The following is a 24214-nucleotide window of genomic DNA, read 5'->3' as shown; positions in this document are numbered from 1 at the left end:
AAAACAGAATTTAAAGTTTCGGAATAAATGAGCCATGTTCTTGGCACGAGCTCCCGTTTTCCATTTTTCTATTAAAATACGTGTCGCCAAATTTACGACCACATGTATCTCTGGGATATATTATATTTTTATTTTGAACAGGCCCCATTTCAATTAAAACAACTCGTAATTTTTCATCAATATTTACCCGTTCACCTGAATCTTCTAAATTCACAGAGACTAACAGTGTGCTAGTTTCGTGGTCAACTACAACTAAATCTTGTTGTAGTTGACTAAATCCTAACTATTTTTCACTTAAATTGTGTTCAATAGTTGCAATAGTACCTTCATGCAAACTGGATGATGTGCACGGTTCTTCAACTCTGATTTCTGATGTATCGAGTTGGTTACAATCTGCATCAGAATATCTTAATATTTTAACGAATTTATTAAGTCCCAGTTTGTTTCTTTATATCTGCTTCTTTCGCAGCATGACGCTTATGATTTTGTGCACTGGATCTTTTTTTTAAATTTTTGATTCCATTTCTATTTTATACCCACAAGAAATTATTACACAACACGACACAGAGACGAAATAATAGTCCGCACTGCGCGCTACTGTTAGTAGCCTACTGAGATGCGTACCATATGACTGGTTAACTAGCAACAAATGTTTTGTACGAAAATTCGTTTCTGGGCATGAAAACTGTTCACCGTTTCACTTTAGATAGACTGCAATAGACAATATTCTGCAGGCAAGCATTTAGCCTGCTCTAGCTGCAAATTGTAAACAGCCGGCTGATCAAAGAGGCGGAAATATACATGTTTTTAAAATCTTTATTCGGTGTATCCGGCCAATGTTTCTTAAAATAAATTATCTTAAAAGTGTTATTAAAATAAATCAATATTTATTTTAATATTGATCATTCTAAGAATTATTTTGTTTCTATGATAAAAATTTTGTTTCTTAAAAATTAACTTATGAACCGTTCCCTGGCGACGATGCCCCCATCGTAGCGGCGCTCGCATGCATCGCATGCCCGCTTCCGCCGGCCCTGCTTAAGATTCATGAAAATTGAACTGTTTTAAACATGAAATCATTAAAAACGTAAATGGAAGCTTCATTTTGAAGCATTTTATATGAGAGAGTAAAATACTTTGAAAACAAAATAAACAAATATTGCATTAATGCATAAATACACTTCATTATGTAAAATTTAAGGCGAGCCTTTCGCATGAAAAACGCAACTTTATAAAAAAAAATGCTCCCATTCGAGTTAGGTGTGATGCGACATTCACCACACGCACACAAGTGAAAAAAATATAAATTCAGTTGCAAGTAATAACTGAAAGGTTTGATGAACGTTTCAATGACAAAATATTTCTCTCTCTCATTCACTATTAACTTAATTCAAACATTTGGGACTAACCTCCGAGTGACGCCTCCTTCGACCTGCTTTCGGCATTATTGTGAAGGGCACTGTTTTCCCATTCCTGTAGAATTTCTGCAACGCATAAAAAAAAAACTGCATAAATTTATTGCCAGTAATCTACACTAATGCTGATTAGAATTAGTTTAGTTAAATGGAATAATAGACAGGAAGCACAGTAATTTGAAACTGAACCATACGAAGCAGCTTAGGTCATAGCAATTTCTGACAATTCAGCTTTAAGCGAAACTGCGTTCCTAGAGCTAACACGTGTTTCTAGAAGACACTGGTTGAAGCTCGACCCGAAGACATCCTCGGGATATGCTACTCTTTGGATCTGGCTAGTACCGTTGCCTTCTAGAAATAGACGTTACTTCTTTGAAAAAAAAAAAAAAGAATAAAACGCGATGCATTTTCATCCTCCTACGAAGGATGAAAACGAGTAGTTTCCACTGAAACGATAAGTACAGACTGATGCTGATGCCATGAAAGCAGACCTTAAACAGTGATGAAGAGGAAATGCTTTTGCTTGAAATGAAGTGAAATTCGGCACAGAAAGAATCGGAAAGACGTGAAAAGTTGGAGGTTCAACGATTAAGTCATTCCTCAAGAATCCAATATTTACCTCATCGTGCACATCTTGTGGTTTAAGGTTTCAGCAGGAAATTCTTCGTCTTTGTCTTCATTTTGCAGCTATAAGGAGATATTCGTTGCTAAATGAAACTAATTTCTCACTAGTGTGTATACCGCGGTGCAGCGAGAGATTTACACGCATTCACGCGCCATATAGCTGCTATGGTGGGCCTTGTTTCCCAGCCATTTATTAAAATAATTCAGTTTTATTGATTTCAATGAGAAGACTTCGTGGTAAAAACAATTACGTGCTTCGATGCTATGCAAACAACAGTAAGCAGCAAATATTTAATGCGGTGCGTGCAGAGCAACAGTGGGTTCGGCCTGCTTTTCAGATCGATTCTTTTGATACAACGCGTACAATTCCATGCGTAGACGCGAATTTGGCTGAGCCAATGCCATCGACGAGTTCCCGTTCTGAAAACTTAAGCACGAAACGAAATGAACTTAAGAAATCGTGGGTGTTCGCGGAGTGTGCTTGATGAGCTTTCGAATACAAGTTCCGAGAAACTGTTGCCGTTAACGACTCTCCTAATGTTGACATTCAGAAAATGATTCAAGCAATGTACGTGTACGTAAGCGCATAAACAGTATGTTAATAATTACTGCTCTATTCGTAAACAATCCGAATTACATTGGGAATTACACGACGATGAAAATATCACAAAAAATGCCAGAAGTATAACACATTTTCGAATTTTCCAGGAATCTAAAAAGCAGTTCTTAAAACTGCACTCCTTCCTCACGCATAAGCATTATTTATGCATTTGCTGCATTGCGACAATTCTCTAGCATGCGTGTAATGCCGAAAAGATGCATTTCGAAAGTGGGTATGCCGATATGTTCAGATAGGAAAGCTGAACTCCGCTGAGGCATTTGTCCGGGTGTCAGATTCGCATTATGCTACCCGTGGTTCGCTATCGCTTTGGGATCACAGAATCTGCTCTTTGATCTCAAAAACCGGTCTCATGAAAAATACCTCAACTATTTTTAATGGAGATCCTACTTATGAAGTACGGAAATCTACGCTCATTTTTAGTCCCGCGTAGATTAAGGGCTCAATAATCAGGAAATATAATTCAGACACATTTAAATTTTCCAAACCACTTCGATTTTCAATAAGTATTGTGGTGGTGGTCTCACTTCGAGGGATGAAACCATCTACCGCCGAATGGCATTCACAAAAAGCCATTCCAGTACACCTCAGTGGATTTACAATACGGGAATAATGCATTAAAATACGATGCGCTCATTCAGGAACAAGTCGATAACATAAAAGACTGTGTTATTAATGCAGCGTTATGAAACACAAGCACTGACATGTGACCATCTGCAATGAAATATCTTCTATCAATTTTCTTTATTTCGTAAATGTTTTCTGCCAAAATGTATAAACGACTAAAGGAAATAAATCTTCTGAATGTGATCAAACAGCATTCACTGGCATGTTGCAATGCCAGGAAAAGAAAAATGGTCTATTCTAATATCATATGCGATTGTTGAAGAAGATGTGCGTGCGTATCCATAGCACTGAATGAATTCAACAACACGTTACGCCACTGTATGATTTATTAGCAGCATATGAGATAAATAGAATTGCCCTTCTTTTACTATTCAGGAATCAAATAAGTTGACATTTTGCATCAATATGTAACGAAATATTTTGATATGTTCATCTGGCTTAGAGGGCAAGTAAATCAAGTGACTAATAACGATTTCTAAATTCCACACATTAAACATATTTTATAGCGAGCCTAATCAAAAGGTCTGCTTAAATAGAAAACGTTGATTTGTATTCAACGTATCACACATTCGAAGAGTTTAGCGAATATGAATAGGAAAGCATAGAAGAATGTATCGACCCAGAAGAAACAAACTGAGAGAGATTAGAAATAAGTATTATTACGGACCTCTTTTGAATAGTATTGTTTTAAGAAGAAATTACTGTTTTGGAACAGGGTTTCCTATTTTCAGTCTTAATTCTCGGAGAATCCTTTTTAACAGAAATGAAACTGACAGAGTCGTAGTGATGAAGTCAGTCAACAATTACCAGAATAAATACAGAGATGTATTTCCAGACTATTTAAAGATTGCTGGAGATATCCCTAGAATTATTTTTTTTAAAATTGGGTATTAGAGAGTGTGTTGTTATGGTCTAAGTTGTGAGCGGGATTTGCGGTCAGTGAGTGATGAGGTACAGGATGTTTTTCTCACATTTTTCTTCTGAAACTTGATGAAATGCTTTAGCATTTGTAAGGAGATCTGCATTTTAAGATACTGAAAAAGTTGCAATAGTGCCAACTGCAAATGCCTCGGATTTATCAAATACTACTCGATCTGAATATGGATCAAGTAATTTTCCAAACAGCATAACGTAAAAAGACTAATTAATTTTAGAATAAGATTACACTGGTTTTTTTTATTTATTTATGTTTATTTTGTTTATTTTTATTTTTTGAATAATAAATTTAATAATGAATTATGCCAACAAGTTTCACCAACTGGGCTGTTTGGCTTCTTCAGGGCATGCAAACGGCAAAGACAACTCAAAGTCGCTACTACATAGAACAAACCTATAAAATGTATCAAAATAAAAATAACTAATGAAACACAGCTCCTGCATATGATGTTACGAGTCTTTTTACTTTTGTTACATTTTATACGTTTGTTCTATGTACTAGCGACTTTGAGTACTCTTTACCGTTTGTGTGCCTTTAAGAAGCAAAACAGCCCAGTTGGTGAAACTTGTTGGCATAATTTATCATTAAAATTATTAGTCAAAAAAAAAAAAAGAAGTGTAATCTTATTTCTAAAATTAATTAAGGTAGTAGCCAAAAAATATACTCAGAATGAACAGTAAAAAGACTGTTTTTGTTTGGCTATGTTATTTAATCTTCAAATGTTCATCTAAGCTGTTGCGACCATTTCAACATTTGCTCCTCACTTACTAAATAGCAGCTCATCCTCTGGCGGTTTCAAAATCAGTACTCCTATCGTTGATTAGGTCATATGCATGGTGTACGTTAAATACTATCTCGGAACTTCCTATTTAGGGCGTGAATGATTGCTGGATGGTCCCAGTGAAATCAAATGGACTGCGAAGGCAAAATAACTGATCGCATTACGTAGACGTTGTCGTTGCATTCTACTTCGGTATCTATCTTATCAGAGCGATTTGCTTTGGCTTCAGTCTCATTCGATGATTCTCTCTCTTTCTTGTGATTTGTCTGGTAATAAGTTTTGTTTTCGCCTCGTTCATGCTCGCATCATTTAAGATTTCAAAGTATCCATTTCCCGTATGTTCGTTTTCTCTTCATTATGGAATCGCAGAAGAAATAGAAAGAATTTCGAAACCAAAAGTGATGAGTGTTTCAAAATGCCATTTAGTCGTTTGACGGATGTCTCTGCATAAATAAAACTACGCCTCTAGTTTTCATTGAATAAAATCCGTGATAATATTGTCTCACCTGATCGGAACTCATTTTCATTTCCTTTTTCTTCTATGAAATTATATCTACGTTCGTCTCTTCTGCTACATCTTTGTAGGATTCGCATTTAGCTTTATGTAAGCAGAGCTATGTGGAAGCAGAATGCAGAATGTTTTGAAAATGGGCGTGCGTTGCTCTTATCCGAATGTAAAATGTCGATACTTCGGATTGACATAAGGTCTCATGCAGGCTCACTCCTAATATGGCACATTATTTCTGAGAAAGGGCGGTCGCTTTTCGAACATTGTAGCCATCAGAAGAGGAACATCCACATAAGACAGGTCATTTTTTTCATTATTTCCCATAAAACCCGCATTTAAGAAGTTCCACGACAACCGAAGGCTCACCGTTGTAATTTTTCGTTGCGACTATTTCTCGGTAAAGACCTATTGAGTTCTGACTTTAACCAGAAGGAAAGTACACTGTTGTCCAAAAGGTAATGACGAACTACATTTTTACCTTTATATGAAAAAAAAAAAACGTTCCACGACTACAGTCAAATGTGGACATAAGTTTATTGCCAGCACACTCATAAATTATATTACACAAGAACTGTGTTAAATATTTCGTACAAATTAAATTGCAATACGTTTCAGGCAAATGTTACACATTTCCTAATGACGTACTTAAGGAATTAATGTACAGTGCTTACAGAAAACTATGCGGAAGACATTTCAGTATGTCCAGCCAGAACTGCGATGCAGCTCTCATAACGTCGCACTGTACTAAGCGCGAAGTGATTCAGGAGTTCTTGAGGCAAGAATGGCCCACTCCCTCCTCCTTCAGGGCAAGGCCTCGTTTGTTTTCTGTAGGGGAATTACGAACATCAATGCGTCTCCTTGTTGCGTCCCAAACGTGTTCGTATGGGGTTGAGATCTGGGAAGCGTGCGGCCACTACATTCGATTACTGTCCTCTGTCCCCAGTGCTCGTGTATGATGTGGTGTGGCATTGTCATCCATAAAGACGAATTATTCGCCTGCAGCTTGTACTACTTTTACGTTGAAAAAAAAGTAAAAGTTAGTAATTCATTTCCTCATAAAGCAATTACACCTAATTAGTAGAATTTATAAAGCAAAATCTCTTGTGCAGCGAATTGAGAATGAAATGAAATTCTCAGAATCGAAATACTCTTTTGTGAAATGTAATGTTCTTTATAAACGTACGAGTCATTTAAACACAACACTCATGTTTAAATGCCTCATGAAATTAAAAACAGCGCTTCGACTTCAAGAACACTGCCATATACCTCTAAGTATCAAGAAATTAAAAAAATTACATCAAACATTTTATGTTCAGTTTCAAAATTCTGGATCTATTTTCTAAACATGCGTCAAATTTTTAATACACAGATAATAAAGTCATTATGGGCTCAATGTTATCTTAGTTGATCGGTCAAAGAGTGGAACAATTGCTATTCTGGGAGATGTAAATCCAAGCATTAAACCTATAAAAAGGAGCAGCAGAATCATTGAAACCAATAACTTATATTTAGTTTTGCACATCTGAATCAACGAAGAATAAATCACATTTTTCACCATAAAGTCCAGTAGGAATAGAAGGAAGGGTAGACAATACAGTGACTGTCAAATGAAAGTGAAAGATGTACGGTTCAGCAGAGATAGGCAATGACCACGGACCCTTGGCACTGCTTATTTTAAAATTAAGAATTATGCTTCAGTTTATAGAATTCTGAAAATTAAAAAAAATGAAAGGGAAAAATATTAAAATAGGACTGGATAACTTTAGAGGAATAGAATGAAACTAAAATTCGAACATTAGTGAAACGAAATAGACAAAGTAATATAATAAAAATGTATACAGTGGACCACTATGAATTAAAATTATTGTAGGGGAAAAAAGCATTGTAGTTATGCAAATAATAAAACACTTGGAGGGGAAGCGTAAAAATGAGAAGGAAAACTAATAAATAAAATGAAAGTTACAGTAGAACAACCAACTCAAAACAGATGAAAGACACTTCGGTGTAAAGAGGACAATTAGCAGCCATCAAAAGAACGTGATGCTCCCAATGTGAAACAGAAAGTAAAATTGAATATTTCACAGAAGAACACCGGAAGAAAATGCCAGAAGTTGCATCAGGAAAAACCCGCAGATCGCACCAATCAACAACACAAACATAATTCCAGGCGAAGTTTAAAATATTAATTTTTCTTAACATTCTCTTTCAAAGAAATTACAAAAGGATAGAAGCACACAATATTCTGGTGTCATCCGGTAGGTTCACGGACAATTCATCCCGCGGAAAATTCATCGAAAGGAAAACTTTTCGCTGGGAAAATTCATTGCAGGAAAATTCATCACGGAAAAAATTCGCTGAAAATGTTATTCGCTAGAAAATTGAAATGATATTGCGTTGATATATGAAAAGTAAATACAGTGAAAGATAAATTTCACAAAATATAGTTTTTTATGTGTTTATGTATTATTTGTTTAGATTTTCATAATATTTTTATTCTTTAAAATTGAAGGTAATATATTATTGATAGGCAAGTTTCCTAATTTCTGTTTCGTCTTAAAAGGTTGTAAATATTTTTCACTACGTACAATACTGCAGGTTCTGCTGATGGAATATTAATATTTACAAAACTGGAATAGGTATAGGGAGAAAGCGCAACATATTTAAGAATATTTATTCTGCTAACCATTCGTTATATTTCTGCGCACTTAGACACCCATCCATATGTGAAATATATATGAGGGTGGTTTGAAAAGTTCTCGGCCTAACAACGTAAAAACAAATTCATAATTTCAAAATTATTTCTATTTTTCAACATAATCTCCTTTAAGACTAATATATTTATTCCAGCGATGCTCCACGCCATTACCCCGTCCCTGTAGTGGTTCCAGTAAGTTCTGCAAATACCCCTCTACAGCTGCAATCACCTCGTGATTCGAAGAAAAACGCTGACCAGCGAGGAATAGTTTTAGTTTTGGGAAGAGATACAAGTCAGAGGAAGCCAAATATGGGGAATAGGGGTGGATATTCCAACAACTCATAGTGTAATTCATAGGATATTCCAACAATTCATTCCTTAATTTTGTCATCGCCAAAACACATTTGTGGGCAGGTGCATTGTGCTGATGAAAGATGATTTTTTTCTTCTGCAAACAGGATCTTTTCTCACGCATCTTTTCTTCTAGTCTGGTTAAAAGATCAGAATTCAATAACAATCCCTGGTTATTGTTTTATCCTTTTAAAGATAATTAATAAACAAAATGCCTTAAGCATCCTAAAACACTGATACCATGACCTTTCCTGCTGATGGAACCGACTTTGTCTTCTTTGGCACTGAACAATCAGCTTCTGTCCACTGTCTTGACTGCTGTTTGGATTCTTGTGTGTAATGGTGAATCCAAGTCTCATCCATAGTAATAAACCGACGCACAAAATCTGTTTTATTCTTGTTAAAACGCCCCAAGCACTGTTCAGAGATTTTCTTGAGTGCGTTTTTGGTCTTGCTGCGCGGCACCCATCTTGCGGAAAGCTTGTTCATTTGCAATTCTTTATTCAAAATATATCATAAACGTTCTTTTGAAATGCCTATAGTCTCAGCAATTTCACCCACGTTGACTCTCCGGTCATCCAATAACATATCGTGCACTTGATATCAATACCTGAAGAAGGAAAAGAGGAGGACTCAGAAAACTTCTACATCCAACTGCAGAACATATTAAATAAGACCAATCCTAAGGATCACATTTTGGTAATAGGAGATCTCAACGCAAGAATTGTCAATAAACCAAACAAAGGACCTATCGGAGAACTTAAATGTAATAGAAATGGAAATAGATTAAGAGATTTTACTAAAGGAATAACCTTAAAATAATGAACACCTTCTTCAGACATCCACAGATACACCTGGGAAGCAAGAGACACAAGAAGCATTATTGATTGCATAATGAGCAATATCAAAATGTCAGAAATGATAACAGATACAAGAGTATACAGAGGATCTGAAATAGAATCAGATCATTACCTTTTAATTGGAAAAGCAAAATGGGAACCAAGATGGAAAACAACAAAAAAGCATATGGAAAATAGAAATTTTGAATCTTTCAAAGTTAGACTTTTGGACGACAGTAGTATTAAATTAAAGACTTGTACCAAAAAAGAATAAAGAACTGGATGACAAGTATAAAACAAAGTCAGAACATAGAAGAATGGTCAAACCTAAAAACCATAATGACAAAGGCTGCAAAAGAAAGTTTAGGAACAAAGAAAAAGTGGAAAAGAAAAAAGAGGCCTTAGGGACTGGGATGATGAAATTAAATGCATTATTGAAGAAAAGAAAAGCATATAAAAACTGGCTCAACCTAAAAACAATAGAATCAAAAATCGAATACAGCAGAAAAAAAGCAATAGAGAAATGAACATAGAAACACACATAGCTTTTATAGATTACACCAAAGCATTTGATGAAATTATCAGAGAAAACCTATGGGAAATCCTAGAAGAATATGAAATACCAAACCAACTCTTTAGAGCCTTATAACATGATGTTGAATTATCTGTGAAGTACAATAATTCAACATCAAGCTGGAAACCAATAAATCAAGGAGTACATCAGGGTTGCCCTCTCTCACCAATTTTATTTAATATATATATATATATATAGATAGATACAATCATAAAAGAATGGAAGATAACTAATGAAGGAGGGTTCAAGATAAACCGTAACACCAGATTAGCTACTCTTCTTTTTGCTGATGACCAAATAATCCTTGGAAATAATGAAGATGAACTACAAAAATCATTATGGAGTCTAAATAATCTGATAAAAACATATGGTATGGAAATATCAACCAACAAAACAAAAGTCATGGCCTTCAAAGGTGCTAATCCAATAAGAAGCAAAATAGTAATAAACAACAAAATAATAGAGCAAGTAAATACATTCAAATTAGGTTGCACAATGTCATATGAAAATGAAGCTGATATAGAACCAAAGATATCAAACTTTTTAAAAGTAACAGGCATTATAAATAAAAATTTTAAACCCAATTATGTACAAAAACACACACGAATAAGAATCTACAATACAGTAGCTAAACCTAACATTACTGTATGGCAGCGAGATATGGACAATAAAAAAAGTAGATGAAAGAAGAATTTAATCATCCGAAATGCAATTTCGGCGCAGAACTGAAGGAGTCACAATAATGAACAAAATGAAAAGCAGCGAAATCAGAAAAAAACTTGGAATTACAACCTCCCTAAATGAAACAGTTATTTGCTATAGAGAAAAATGGAAAGAACACGTTCTCAGAATGAATAGAAGCAGAATACCTAACAAATTCTAAATTACCACCCAAAAGGTACTCGATGCAGAGGAAGACCCTTAAAGAGATGGAATTGAGTTCGGAACAGGCCACTTGGCCTATAAGCCTGGAAAGGAAGAAGAAGAAATCAATGATTTCTGGTGTTACACTTTTTGGACGTCCTTCGCATGGATCATCTTCAAGACTAGTCGGCCATGTTTAAACTCGGCAGCCCATTTCTTAATTATCGAAAACGAAGCAGAAGAGTGCCCATAAACGTTTAAGAACTTCGAATGAATTTCTTTTGGCGTTAAACCTTCTTTTACGAAGAATTTTATAATCCCAGGATACTGAATTTTATCCATTTCAAGGAATACAGAACACTTTTGCTTTAGACAGCTGCATAAAACAGACTACTTGATAGAATGACTTGCAATTTCATAAGGATGCTTATGGCAGATGTACCAACTTAGGAAAAAATAATGTTGCCGATAATCTTGCCATCTATGGTTGAGGCCGAGAAGGTTTCAGAGTACCCTCATATAATCGAAATATTATTATTATTATTTGACACCTCCAGGGAGTCCAGTACTCATCGAGGGAAGGCACCTGCTATACAACTCTGTCTTCAGCATTCAATCACTAACTGATTGTAAAACACCAACGCTATCTACCGCTAACCATCACTCGATTTCCAATGACAATCACAAATATCCGCTTCCGGTCAAGAAGCTGCGGTTTCGAATTCCCCCAGGAGCATGGATGTTTGTGATTGTCCGACTAACTCTTTGTGAAAAGGGTACCTGCGACCCTACCATTTCTTCTAGGGGAAGACTTCACTCGCTAATTAATGTTCCTATAAAATACCATCCCAGCCTTCGGATAAGTTTCTTTCTGTCTGTATATTTGCAAATCATATTGTATTATTCAGTGTCCATTTTTTCTGGTATTAAAATTCTGATAGCAACACTCCCCTCCATTCATTTCTTTAACCAGCGGAGATTTTTTTTTGTCACACCCAGCAGAGTGCTCAGTCAGTGCGTCTAATAAGCAGCAAGTATTGGTTTTTCAAAAGTTTTCAGAACTTGAAGTTAGGCGAAGTACGAAAAATATCGACGATGCCCTGTAGTTTGAAGACTTGGGTTCGCACCCAGAAGAGACTTGGCTGACCTCATCCGTAGGTTTCCTCTAAAAACTGATTTTTCATTCCGTAAAAAGATCCGAATAGAAGAACACCATTTACAGAAAATAATAATTAACACCGTCCTCGTAGCTGCAGTTCCACCGCAGTAATCCCGAATAACATCGCTGGAAATATAATCGAAGTGTTTTCTTTGGAAGTACAGCAGAAGCAAGTGAGGAAAGGGTTCCAATGAATCTCTTAAGTGCGTGTGGTTTTCTGACCAGATTGCTGCTTTTGGAAATAAGAAAACCTGAACGGTGAGAATAGTAATTACTGGTTCTTAAAAGTATTTTAGCTCAGTTGATTACGTCATAAGACAAGACAATATCATTTCCTGCTTTCTGTATTTTTCTGAAAGTTTCTAGGCGGTAAAATTTTGATGTCCGGTGTTAGAATAGAACCTCCCCCCCTCCCCTGCTCTATGTGACCAACATTCACCGGCGAGCTAAAAGTTATTCCGATGAGCCGGAGGCTAAACATACCAAAATTCTTCGTTTCCCGCTCTAAATGACGGTCGTTCGCCGAGAGACGAAAACGGACTATCACGTCAAAACAGCCGAACATTCATTACACCCCAGTCGGGATTCTGACCGACAGCTTCTTGATCAGAAGTTGTAGAGTTCCAAAATTAGTTCCAAAATAGAGTTCCAACAGTAACGGAACTAAACGCCGAGTGTATGCGCCAGTGGTCGCCTGAACCGAAAATGATTGAAATCTCGGTCTGAAGCATTTTACTGTCGTCTCTCGACATTAAATTTCGAAACGATAGTCTCAACGCTGAGATACGATCTATTCTCCGATGGAGATTTAAATTTTCATGTTTTTATTTTTACATTTTAGTAAATTATTGGGTAAACAAATAATTAAGAACAAACAGTTGGTTTGCCAAGTGAGGACACACTCACCATCTCAAAGAAATAACTAACTAGTCCCAATGATTTTTTTACACCACTAAAATAAGAATGGAATCGTCGGAGAACATTTTCCGCCATTATCATGGAATGACAATATCGATGACCTGTGTCACCACAGTGTTAGGCTCACTTCTGCATTCTGTGTGCAACTGAATGCTATAAACGAGATGTGGCACGCTAAAACTCGGTATTTAAATTCGCAACCCAAAAAAGACGGTTGCCGTCTAACGCGTGCAGTTAACTGGCATGAATTAATTGCTTTAAATTCTCAGTAACTGCAGGAATTCCAAAAAGAATTGTAAGACTAACTGCCGGTTTGCATACGAGTATTTCAGCATCTCCAACTTCGAACTTATTGGTGACGCTCAAATAGATGTTCAAATAGATTGTTGTATGTTTGCACTAATCGCATATATGTAAAGCCGCTATTTCGTTTCAACGAACGATATAACTCACAGGAAGAAGTTTCACCTGTATTTTCCCCTCTTATTATTAGAAACTAATTCGAAAACTGACAGCTGAATTTTTTCAAACTTAGAAGGAATTCAGAAAGCATCTATGAGATGGAAGCGGTTTGGACTGAAGTGAAAAGGTGGACCGCATTATTTGGTGAACAAATATTTAAGACCAAAATAAACTTTGCTATCAAATTAGCCAATCCTAAAGATGCAGGCCATGACGTCGACAGAGTATGAATAAAACTGATAATTGCAGAATATCACTACAATCTACGATCATTAAACTTTAATCGCGTAGTTTGAATTGGTCAACCCGAATAGCCTGCAATTACATCCCAGTTTTTCATAATGTCCAAAACTCAGCAGATTCATCTTAAAACCTTCACGGTGAAATCTGCTGATTACTAAGTGATTTAAATTGAAACCGGAATGGAAAAACAACAGAGAACCGCTTTATTAACTTAACGTTTCATACGTTAAGTTAATAAACAACAACTACAGAGTATTTTTTTTTATTATTATTAAGCCTATGCATCATCAAGAGGATTGAGAATTATTGACATATATATTTGGTACAAACATATCAGAACTACCTGCTGTGTCTCTTAGGAGGAGAAGCGTTCTTGTTCCTTCAGTACAAACAATGCGGTAGGCAGTTTGGACTGAAACATTTGGCAAACAAGTGTCATACAGAGCCACCACAGCATGCAGTAAGTCATTTGGAGACGAAACCTGCAAGTAAAAATGCTATTTGAATATTATATTCAATACACACATTTGTCTAAGATTTGCTATTAAAATATTTTAATAGGAATCAAGATATAGTAAAACTGAACCAATATTCTTAAACATGCGAAATCTAGAATACTTAAAATAGTGTGTGTGTGGGCGTGCAACTCCAAAGTATGTCCGAGCTGGAAAGCGTAAGTGCTGACCAAACACCGTCAGTGAACAAATTTTCATAACAAAATTATTAATAGCACCGAAGTGGAAACTATGTAAGATATGTAGATATACTGACGCCACCTACCGGAAAAGGTATCAGCTAGATTAGGTCGTAAACCAATTGATCTTAAAAGTGTAAGCATCACTTGCATTTAAAAAGCTTCTGTTGCATTTTCAAATGCACGTGTTGAACGAACAAATAATCGAGTTCGCAGTTGTGAACGAAAACCACAGGATATTTAAAAAAAAAAAGCTTTCATCACCTTGACAGAAGAAAGAAGTCGAGACAAATGCGAAAGCCTTTCTGATTGCTTCCCTTGGCCAAGAGTTTCTCATTTTCTTTCTCGGACCAGGAATCAACAACTCTTCACTATCGCCATGAAGTTGGCCGCAGTTTCTCACAAACGGTCGTCTTTAGGAATCGATCTCGCACACGACGAGCCGTGCTCTGGAACCTCAAGTGTCCACTATTCTCCATCCCTGCGACTTCCTCACTGATTTGCGGCTGCATATGAGAATGCAGGGCGATTCGCAAAATAAGTTCAAACCTGCCAGTGGCATACGTCGGCAAGTTGGCCGAATGAGAATAGCGGTGAGCGACCTGAAAGCAACTTAAGTGTTTTCCTTCAAAGTACCTCCTTTCCAATAACCTACTTTGCAAAAATTGACTGCGCTCTGCATCACACGAGTTTGAATCAGACTTGAATCAATCTTACTGAAGATATCTGGACAGAATCAAGACATACGATTCACGTGCATCCCCTCACCTTACTCCGTCGAGTTTCGTTGGCACACCGTACTCAAGAAAATAGGAGCTTCCGTATAATTTTTGCAATTGCGTATTTTATCTGTTGGCAAGAAAAAGAAATGAAACAGCTACAAAGCAATCATTTACCGTAATAACACCAACGATCAGAAGACACCTTCAGCCCACCTCATTTGCAGCGTATTTTCTTCAGCCTTTCCCCTAATCACAAAAATCAGTGGAAACGCAGGCCATAAAGAAAGAAAGTTCTCTCTGGCAGTTTTAATTTTGCTTCAGGAATTCAATAATTTATGCAGCCCGAACATAATTTGAGTTACTCGTCACGTGTGGATTTTTCCTGATTTGACAAGTAAATCCATATCAGCTCGGTGTCTTATGATCATCCCTTTCACTGACCATTATTAAAAAAAAAAAAAACCTCAAGAAAACAAAAATAATTGTGATATTTCTTTTATAGAAAAATGATTCAATAATCTTCCTTTAAAAAAATTAAGGAATCCTCTGTAGCTCATTCTGCATGGATGATGGCCTGTGGTTGGAAGTGAATAGGTTTGAATCGGGTCTAGAACGTGATGAACCTCTATCGAAGCTTTTCAAATGAAGGTGGGTTAGCCAGTGTAATGCGAACGTAAGTGCCTTTATTAAGGTTTTTTCCCCTACGGAAGACAGGCGAGTTCGGCTCCGTAGTCTGTCACAGCCAAGTTACTTGCCTGTGACAGGCTATTGAGCTTAACTCGACAGGTAAGATGGATAGACGGATAAAAAATTAAGGACAATAAGTACAACATTTCGGATTTCATAAGACACAGACTATCGTGATAATTCAGAGAATTGTAAAATTGTACATAAATATGGTAGCTGTGTGAATTTTATATTCTGCGTGCCCAGCACATCAAAATGAACCCGAATTTTGAATTATTCTGTGCTTGGGCCGTCGTTCCATGGTATAATAGCGTAAATTGTTGGACAGAACACAGTTCTGTTCTGTATTGTTGTCAATTCACTTTTAAGATTTCCATAATGTCATAGAATTAAAATTTCACTTCTTTTCAGGCTATCACTTCGCGGAACCAAAACTGCATTCTCTTTTTAAATTATCTCGGCTCTCAACTCATTAGTGGCCACCATGCTGCAGATACTTTTCTCAGAAGAAAAATTCCCTCGTAAGAAAACCGTTCGTGTGAAGAAATAACAAATAATGAGACTCCCTTTCTTAAGTCCTTTGCAGAGCATTTCATCGATAAAGAAAAGTATTTCTTGGAGATTAGCCAAGATGAAGGGGAGGCTAAGATTGAGCTATGATATTCATGCTTTCATTTCTTTCTTCGAAGTATGGTTGAAAAGAAATCAATAATTTCCGGGTAACAGTACTTAAACACATTAAAAGTATGTTATTATATATGAGAGATCACTATTACAGTCGAAGGAAGAAACGAAGAATCCCCCCCCCCCCCCACACACACACTGTTTTGTTCTATGAAAGACAAAACTTTCCTGAGCCACTACGTATACTGAAATGGCTGTAAAAGTAAGTGCCATTAATTATAAATACTCCGGATTGTCAGAATCGACTTGGAAGGCTAAAGGCGCTAATTAATGCAGGGAAAAACCAAATACAAAGCAAACAAACAGTCCATGAAAGGCAGAGAAAACCAACAAAGAGTCACTTCGTGACTTATTTTATGCAAATGACGCTATCAAAAGCATAATACAAGACTTATTAAATAACAAAAGAAATGATAAAACAAATTAATTTTATTAAATATACACGGAACAAAAAAAAATTCCACACATGGGAAGAGTATTTAAAGTTCAATAACTACAGTTCGTAACATAAAATGAAAACTGACGGAAGTGATCAAGACGCAAAAAAATTAAAGAGAAAACGGAACTAAGAAACAAAGTAAACATCCTGAAATACAGTGGAACATATGATACAAAAAAGCAAGGGAACAACGCTTATCTGTAGAGGGAATCCCAAGTGACAAGCAGAAGACTTGTCCACTTTAATACAAACGGTAGTTGTTAATGTAGCAATTCCTGGGACAGCAACGGATATCACTTCAGTCAGCTGGGGGCCGCACGTAACCAAGATGAACCAGCAGCGATAACGGCACATCTCTTGTAAGCGAGAGATCGTATTCTTATTGCATGCAAAAAAAAAAAAAGCCAACGACAGCAATAATTAACCTCCAGCACCGATCTGTGTAACAGAACATTGGACCCCATACTACAAGAACAGAAATACAAAAGACAAAACCAGAAAAAAATTACAAATTCATCTCTCAGATGTTTATGCGAAAAGTGGATCGGAGTCGCGTTATGTACTTTCATCTGCTTTGGATCTAACCCACCTGCCTGTATAACTTGGTAATACCCTCCACCAATAAAAGTAACTCTGCAAATCAGTGTTTCTCAATCTTCAGATATCCGCGTACCCCTTAAATTTTCATTATTACCAAGCACCCCCCCTATCAAAATAATAATGATAAATAAATAAATAAAAAGTATATTTCATTGTAAATGTCTTTTTAGTTTGAATTTAGATGTACATGTAAACAAAACATTTATTTTTAATAGAACAAAATTTATGACACTAAATTTTTACTTAATTTAAATAATTTATCGCCAATGAAAGGAGTGAAATGTTCATGGCGGGATACAATTTCAGCAAAATTTGGCTCTACAGTTGTTAATTTCAATCTCAGATGCGGTTCGACATCTATAGTTCGGTTCCTCTTCTTCGTCTTAATATCTACAAGGGCCAAAAATGCAGGTTCTCACAGACATGAATTTGGAAATAGAAAAATGAACCTTAGAGCTTTATCTGTTAATTCGGTAAATTCATTCTGTATTTGTAGCCAAAATTATGATAACGTATTCACGTGGTTTTTATTGTTTAGGAGACCATTAGAAGTTAGTTCTGAAAGCTGTTCTTCGATTGGACAGACCCTTTGGCATAGATTTGTTTTTATTGAAAGGGTATCTTATCCACTCAATATTAATGTCCAATTCAGGGAAATATTTTTATAGATTCATTTGTAAGCTTTGTAAATGCTGCATGATAGTAATTTTCACATCATCATCAATTTGTTCATTTGAACTTGCGAGAAATTCATGAAGAGATGGAAACGCGTCAAATTCTCCATTACCAACCCGCTTTTGCCAAAACTTGATCTTTGCCAATGTGGCGGACATGAAATATAGAAATTTCCTTGTCTTGTAAAGGCAAATTAAGATTAATTAATACAGTAAATATATCTATATCTATTCCAATTATGTAAATGTTTTTTCAATTCAAAATTTTCATCAAAACAACTTGTGATTTATTCGAAGTACTTTTCCAAGAGAAAGCCAACGAACATCGGTATGAAAAAGAAGAAGTTGTGTGATTTCTTTCCATTTCTTCGCAAAGTTGAGAGAAAAGTCAGGTAATTAGAGGACAGCCTTAAATATAATTTATGATTTTTACAGCTTCATCCAGAACTTTTCTTAGGTCTCTGGACATCATATGAAAGTAGTTAGGTTTGACTTTGAGGTAGTTTTAATCGGGGAGTTTAATTCCTCTCTTATCAAAAAGTAATTAAATTCACCCCCCTCGACCTGGTTTGAACTGCTTTGTGACCAGTTAGTTTTGAGGTCAACGTGTGACATCATGTACAAATGACAGCATCGTTTCTACGGTAGTTTTAATGGGTAACCACCCATTCCTACACAGCGAAGTTTTAACTGTGTGTGTGTGTGTGGGGGGTAATTCTGCCCTTATCAACGTATGATGTCATGTGCACATGACATCACACATGCACATGACATGTACACGTGAGAGCATCGTTTCTAGCGTAGTTTTAGCGGATGGTTTTATTCCCCCCCCCCCCCCCCCCAAACCGGTCTGGACTTGTTTTCGTGGCTGATCGTTTTGAGGCCACCAGACGGTGTCGTTTATATCATATCACGTGACAATATTCTTATGAGTTCGTTTTCTAGCGTAGCTTTAATCGATGTTCACCTCCACATCAAAAAAAGTAATTAAATTCACCCCCTTATCAGTCTCTGACTGACCTGTCTTGTCTCGTGGTTGGCTGTAGTTAGGTCACACGCATCTCTCTCTCTCCAATAGGGAGAGAGAGTCATGGTTTTTTTTTTTTATAAAAAAACCTCTGCCTAGTTCTTGAAATCATCTAAGCATGTCTGAGGCTAGTGGTAAGTACTTTCTTACTAACAGAGTATGTTTGCATTTATCTATGTCAGGGTTGGATTCTGAAATATGTCTCGAATCCTGTTCAGCTACATTAATTTTTGGCGGCTCTGATGTACGGGTTGTGCTGAGATTCCAACTTCCACAAATCAAATGATGCCTGCAGGAAAATGGAGGATGGGAATTTTCTCTTCCCTCCTGCACTGTGAGAGTGGAAGGAGGTCTTGTTCGTTTTATTAGTGACGATAGAGTGATCCAGATGTAATATTAACGTTGATTGATAGTGCAAGTAGTATTTCCCAACATCTTGATGTTTTGAATGTGTTTTGTCTTATGTCAGAGGTTCTTGCATACAATTTCAAGGATATTTCTATAAAGATGTATCTCGAATCTTCTCTGACGGATGGACAGTTCTTGGCAGTGTTATCCACATTGTTATTCAAAGGAGGTGTTGAATGTACTTTACAGATGTATAGTGTCTTTTATGTAATTATTTCTCAACACAGCTATTTGCGTACACTATTGTCTTCCATGTAAATATTTGCTTAATAAAAATGAATTTAACCTGAACTAGTGTTTGTCTGTTTATTTTAAGATGTCTACGAAGGGAATGATTTAAGTAAAATATTATGATTTTTCGAATCCGGGAGGGTTTGGAAGCATATCATTTTTGCAAAGAGCTTCTCGACTTATGTCGAGAAGCTCTTTGCAAAAATGATCAACTACCAATACATTATATAAACCAACGAAACGTAGATTTGGACGATTGAAAACAAAAGTACGTGGAATTGCTCATGAGTATCAATGCGATTTGATGGATTTAATAATAATGGTTTTAAATATTTATTAACTATGATTGATGTATTTTCTCGTAAAGCTTGGGTTCACCCTCTCAAAACCAAAGGAGGTTTAGAAGTATCCAGAGCTATGAAGCCGTTGTTGCTGTATGCAGAGGATCCTATACAGATACAGGTTGACAGAGGAAAAGAATTTTTGAAATAAACATGTGCGTGCTTTACTTGAAAAACGGGGGATACATTTTTTTTTCTTTTCTAGTAGAAAGATATCACCGTACTCTAATATTTCACTTATAAAAATACATAGTTATGTTGATGTGTTACATCAACTTTTAAGAGGGTATAATTTATCTATAACATAGATCTATCGGGTGGCTCCTGAAAAAATGAATCACGGGAACGAGAGTAAAGTATACGAACGGTTATTTGGTCAGAATGAAGAACCAAACCCTGTACTGTTTAAGAAAGGTAACGTTGTGCGTATCTCCCGACAAAAAACCTTTATGAGAGAGAATCCACACCTTCGTGGACCGAGGAAATCTTTATCATCAAGACCGTTTTATTTACCAGTCCTGTGACCTATCGACTAGAAGATACAAGTGAAAAAGATATTTCTGGTCGTTTTTATGCCAATGAAATACAAAACGATAGCCAGACCTGAATTTTACGTTGTTGACAAAGTGTTGAAATGAAGAGTTAGAAGTGGTATTCCGGAGTTGTTAGTGAAATGGCGATCTTATCCAGACCCGAGTTGGATTCATGCAAGCGAAGTATTCCGTTTATAACAACTCTCTGGAGTATTATTATGATTCTTTATGTTTTCTCTCCTGTAAAAGGTCGTTTTCCCTGAGGGTGATAACTGTATAATTCCAAATCGAGATGGTACAGGTAAGAGCGTGCATTGTTCAGTAATTGACATGCGTGTGTTTGGAAGATACAGTAACACTTCGTTTAGTGATACAATTGTAACGTGAATGAGTATAAATAGATCCTCACCTAAAGAGAAGCAAGTATACAAGAGTGTTAAATTCGTGCTACCACCTGAAATTTCACTATGCCTTCTGAGGACAGTTATGGCTGCTGGTTATCTGATGCCGCAAACTTTCGAAGATGAGTATCTGATCTTGAGAAACCGTTGGGAATATTGTCTCATGGCATATCTGACTTCAGATCTGAAGTACTTGGAAAAGCAGTGGTGTACGACTCCGTGGACGCTGTTTACAGAAGTGGCCGTTCTAGAAACGAGCTCGACATACAAGATTTGTGAATGAAGCCTTATTCGATGTTGTACGCCATGTACCCCTCATTTTAAGCGACACAGAGATGCATTCATTGTGGTGTAGGGGATGCTATTGTTCATTTAGCACTTGCCCTATCACGTGTAAATCTTGTTGAAGTGTTGGAAGCTTGGAGCAACCGTGTCGAACCGTTTTTAACAGACAGCGAAAAGCCTTCGTGCTTCACTCTACAATTCGTTAAAGATGGTTAACAGATTGCAAGAATATTCATCTGTTGGAAAAGGTTTTGATATCAGAGTATTCTACTTTATGCAATGGAGTATCTAATCTTGCCTAGTACAGCTTCTATGGATATATTCCCAGAGAACAAAAGAGGAAATTATTCTGTAAGACTACCACATGCTGTTGATCTTTTCCCACATGAATGGATTTAGCTGAAATTCAAATAACTGCTGTTTTCAATACTGTAGATGAGTCTGTCAATAAATTGAAATTTCACATGAAACTAAGGGCGAATACAGATTTTCAGCTGTTCAATTGATACGTATACTACAGTGGGGAATGCAGACCAGCTGGCAAGACAGCTGAACAACGCTGTTCCTGATGGCGATGAAGCCTATGTGATGTTTACTGTGGATGGTAAAAAAAGAAAGGGAAGGTGGAATGTTGTTATACATACCCGACATGGTTATCAGATCAAACTTTCCTCGGATCGAGCTCAGTTGTTGGGGGAGGTCCTGCAATCCCTTCTGGAGAGGCCTACACCGGCTGGCAAGGACCAGGAACAATTGCGATGCCAAGTGCTCTAACTGAACTCAAAAGTGCCCACAATATGCCTTTTCAGATACGTAACGTAACGAGAATTGGAAACATTGAGACAAAAAAGGTTTCTATTCCGCCCGGATATTATTCCATCCCCTCGATTTCTTGAATACTTTAGAAAAGCTCACAGCAATGACGTTTCAACAAGAAGCACTTGGGAAAGTTAAAATAATTATTCCCGATAAAACTAGTCTTCGATTTCCTAAAGCTGATTCGGCACTTGCCCGATTACTGGGGATGGACGAATCTCAAATCGGTCGTCGTCTTTCTGAAGAAATCAAAGGAAAGTACATAATTGACATAAGGAAGAAGTTTACGGAATTTATTGTTATTACAATCTGGTGTCTCCGCATGTCGTAGGTGATGTGCATGCACCTCTGCTCAGAATAATTCATGCTACTTATGACGGAAGTGATTGTTTCTAAAATATACAACAAGATAGATTACTTTCCGGTGTCTACGAAAAATTTTCAAATTGCAGAAATCAATTTAAGATCAGACAGTGGGGAACCGCTCTTATTTCGTTCCGGGAAATCGGTGATTGAACTCCACTTCAAGAAACGAGGATTTGCTACTTAGGAATCAATCAGGATTTAGGAATAAACGCGAACATGTTCAAGGGTCCTACTTTCCAATGAGGAGGGGGGGGTTAAAGTGTGTTCAAGTTTGTGACCCCTTTCGTTAAACTAGCAGCACGTGCTCTTTCAAAACAAGCAATGAAAACAGATAATAGGATATGTGCCTGGTCAGAACATTCGTGAGTCAGTCAAGCGACGAGCAGAGGACGTGGGTGTAGATTTACTTCAGTCGAAGGAATTTTTGGAAAAACAACTGGAATCTGGTATAAAGCGACCCTGCAGAAAGAAGCAGCATCTTTGTCGAAGAGAACACGATCCCCGATATATTCAGAGTGCGTGGGTTCGAGCTCAATATCTTTTGTGTACTGCCAACTGACTATTCACATGAGAAGTTTGTATGCAGCATATTTTAGCCCCTTTCGAGTCTCGAAACCGAACCGTTAGAATTCTTTGTAAGTGGCACACGGCATTACCTCGGTTTGGTGAAATCAGTTTTCTGTTTACGCTTTAATATTGTGAATGCTGACGTTTCGTCGCTATAAGAATGGCAAAGTCGTTCCTGCGAACTTATTTCTACACTCTTTATTTTCACAAGTGGATTTATTTTAGGAGATACACTAATAAGTTCTAGTAATAACTGTTGTGGATATCGTGCCTTTTTGGAAAGTTTATTGAAGTATGGATCTGAAGTAAAGAGAACTCATGTGGCTTGTGGAATGTTTTATAAAGATGACGACCCTTCTGATGTAACCTTTCTACAGAATGGCGCAATGACTCCGACGTCTGGATTACAACAAAGACAAAAACTCGCGGAAAAAAGCTAACAATAAAAATGACTGAACGTCTTCATCTGGATTTGTTTAGCCAAGCAGGATATTTAATTAATCAAGTTGGTCCAAGATTACGACTTATCAGGGCAAAAACTGAATTTGCCTTGATTTCTACTGAAGCTAAACCAAACTACAAAATTGTCTTTGAAGAGGCTACGTTATAGGTGCGAAAAGCAAAGATATCACCTTCGATTTTATTAGCACATGCCAATGTTTTACAAAACGAACAGCCAAACATCCCTTGGTACATATAGAAGTAAAACCATTTTCAATAAACGAAGGACTTACGAGTGTTACTCGCGATCATTTATTTCTGTGAAAAATTCCGAGAAGAATAGTCCCAGGATTAGTCAGTTTCTAATGCGTTTAACAGGAGTTATGGCGAGAATCCATACTGTTTTCAGAATTTTGATCTGAACTTTCATCTCGACAACACTCAAATTCCTAGCTGTCCGTTCTCACCGTGGTTTGGCACGAACGTATTCACAAGGGAATATTATTGTCTAATCAACGAAATGAAGACGGCTTATGAAGATCACGGGTTGAATATTAAACTGAATGGGTATGCAAAGGGTTATTCACTTTGCACAGTTGATCTCACTGCAAGCGAACAGTTTGATAGCGAAGCCTTTATCCCTGGTCCACGACGGTAATCTTTCATTGAGTGTAAAATTTGC

The 24214-nt window shown here is 36.8% G+C and overlaps 1 protein-coding gene across 1 annotated transcript in view; it reads right to left on the bottom strand.

The window, feature by feature from the left end:
* Window positions 1-24214, bottom strand: part of LOC150101251 (uncharacterized) — a 187878-nt gene that overhangs the window by 82836 nt on the left and 80828 nt on the right. The window contains exons 2-3 of the mRNA XM_090402196.1: window positions 13960-14098; window positions 1410-1484 (exon numbers count right to left, since the gene is read on the bottom strand). Coding sequence (XP_090258322.1) covers window positions 1410-1484; window positions 13960-14098 — 214 coding nt within the window. The remainder of the gene's footprint in view (window positions 1-1409; window positions 1485-13959; window positions 14099-24214) is intronic.

Source organism: Typopeltis vanoorti, chromosome 12, assembly GCF_054136105.1.
Source record: "Typopeltis vanoorti isolate ZY-2024b chromosome 12, IOZ_Tvanoo_1.0, whole genome shotgun sequence".
Taxonomy (NCBI): domain Eukaryota; kingdom Metazoa; phylum Arthropoda; class Arachnida; order Uropygi; family Thelyphonidae; genus Typopeltis; species Typopeltis vanoorti.
The sequence above is the reverse complement of the archived record's forward strand: the minus strand, read 5'-3'. Positions and strand labels throughout refer to the sequence as shown.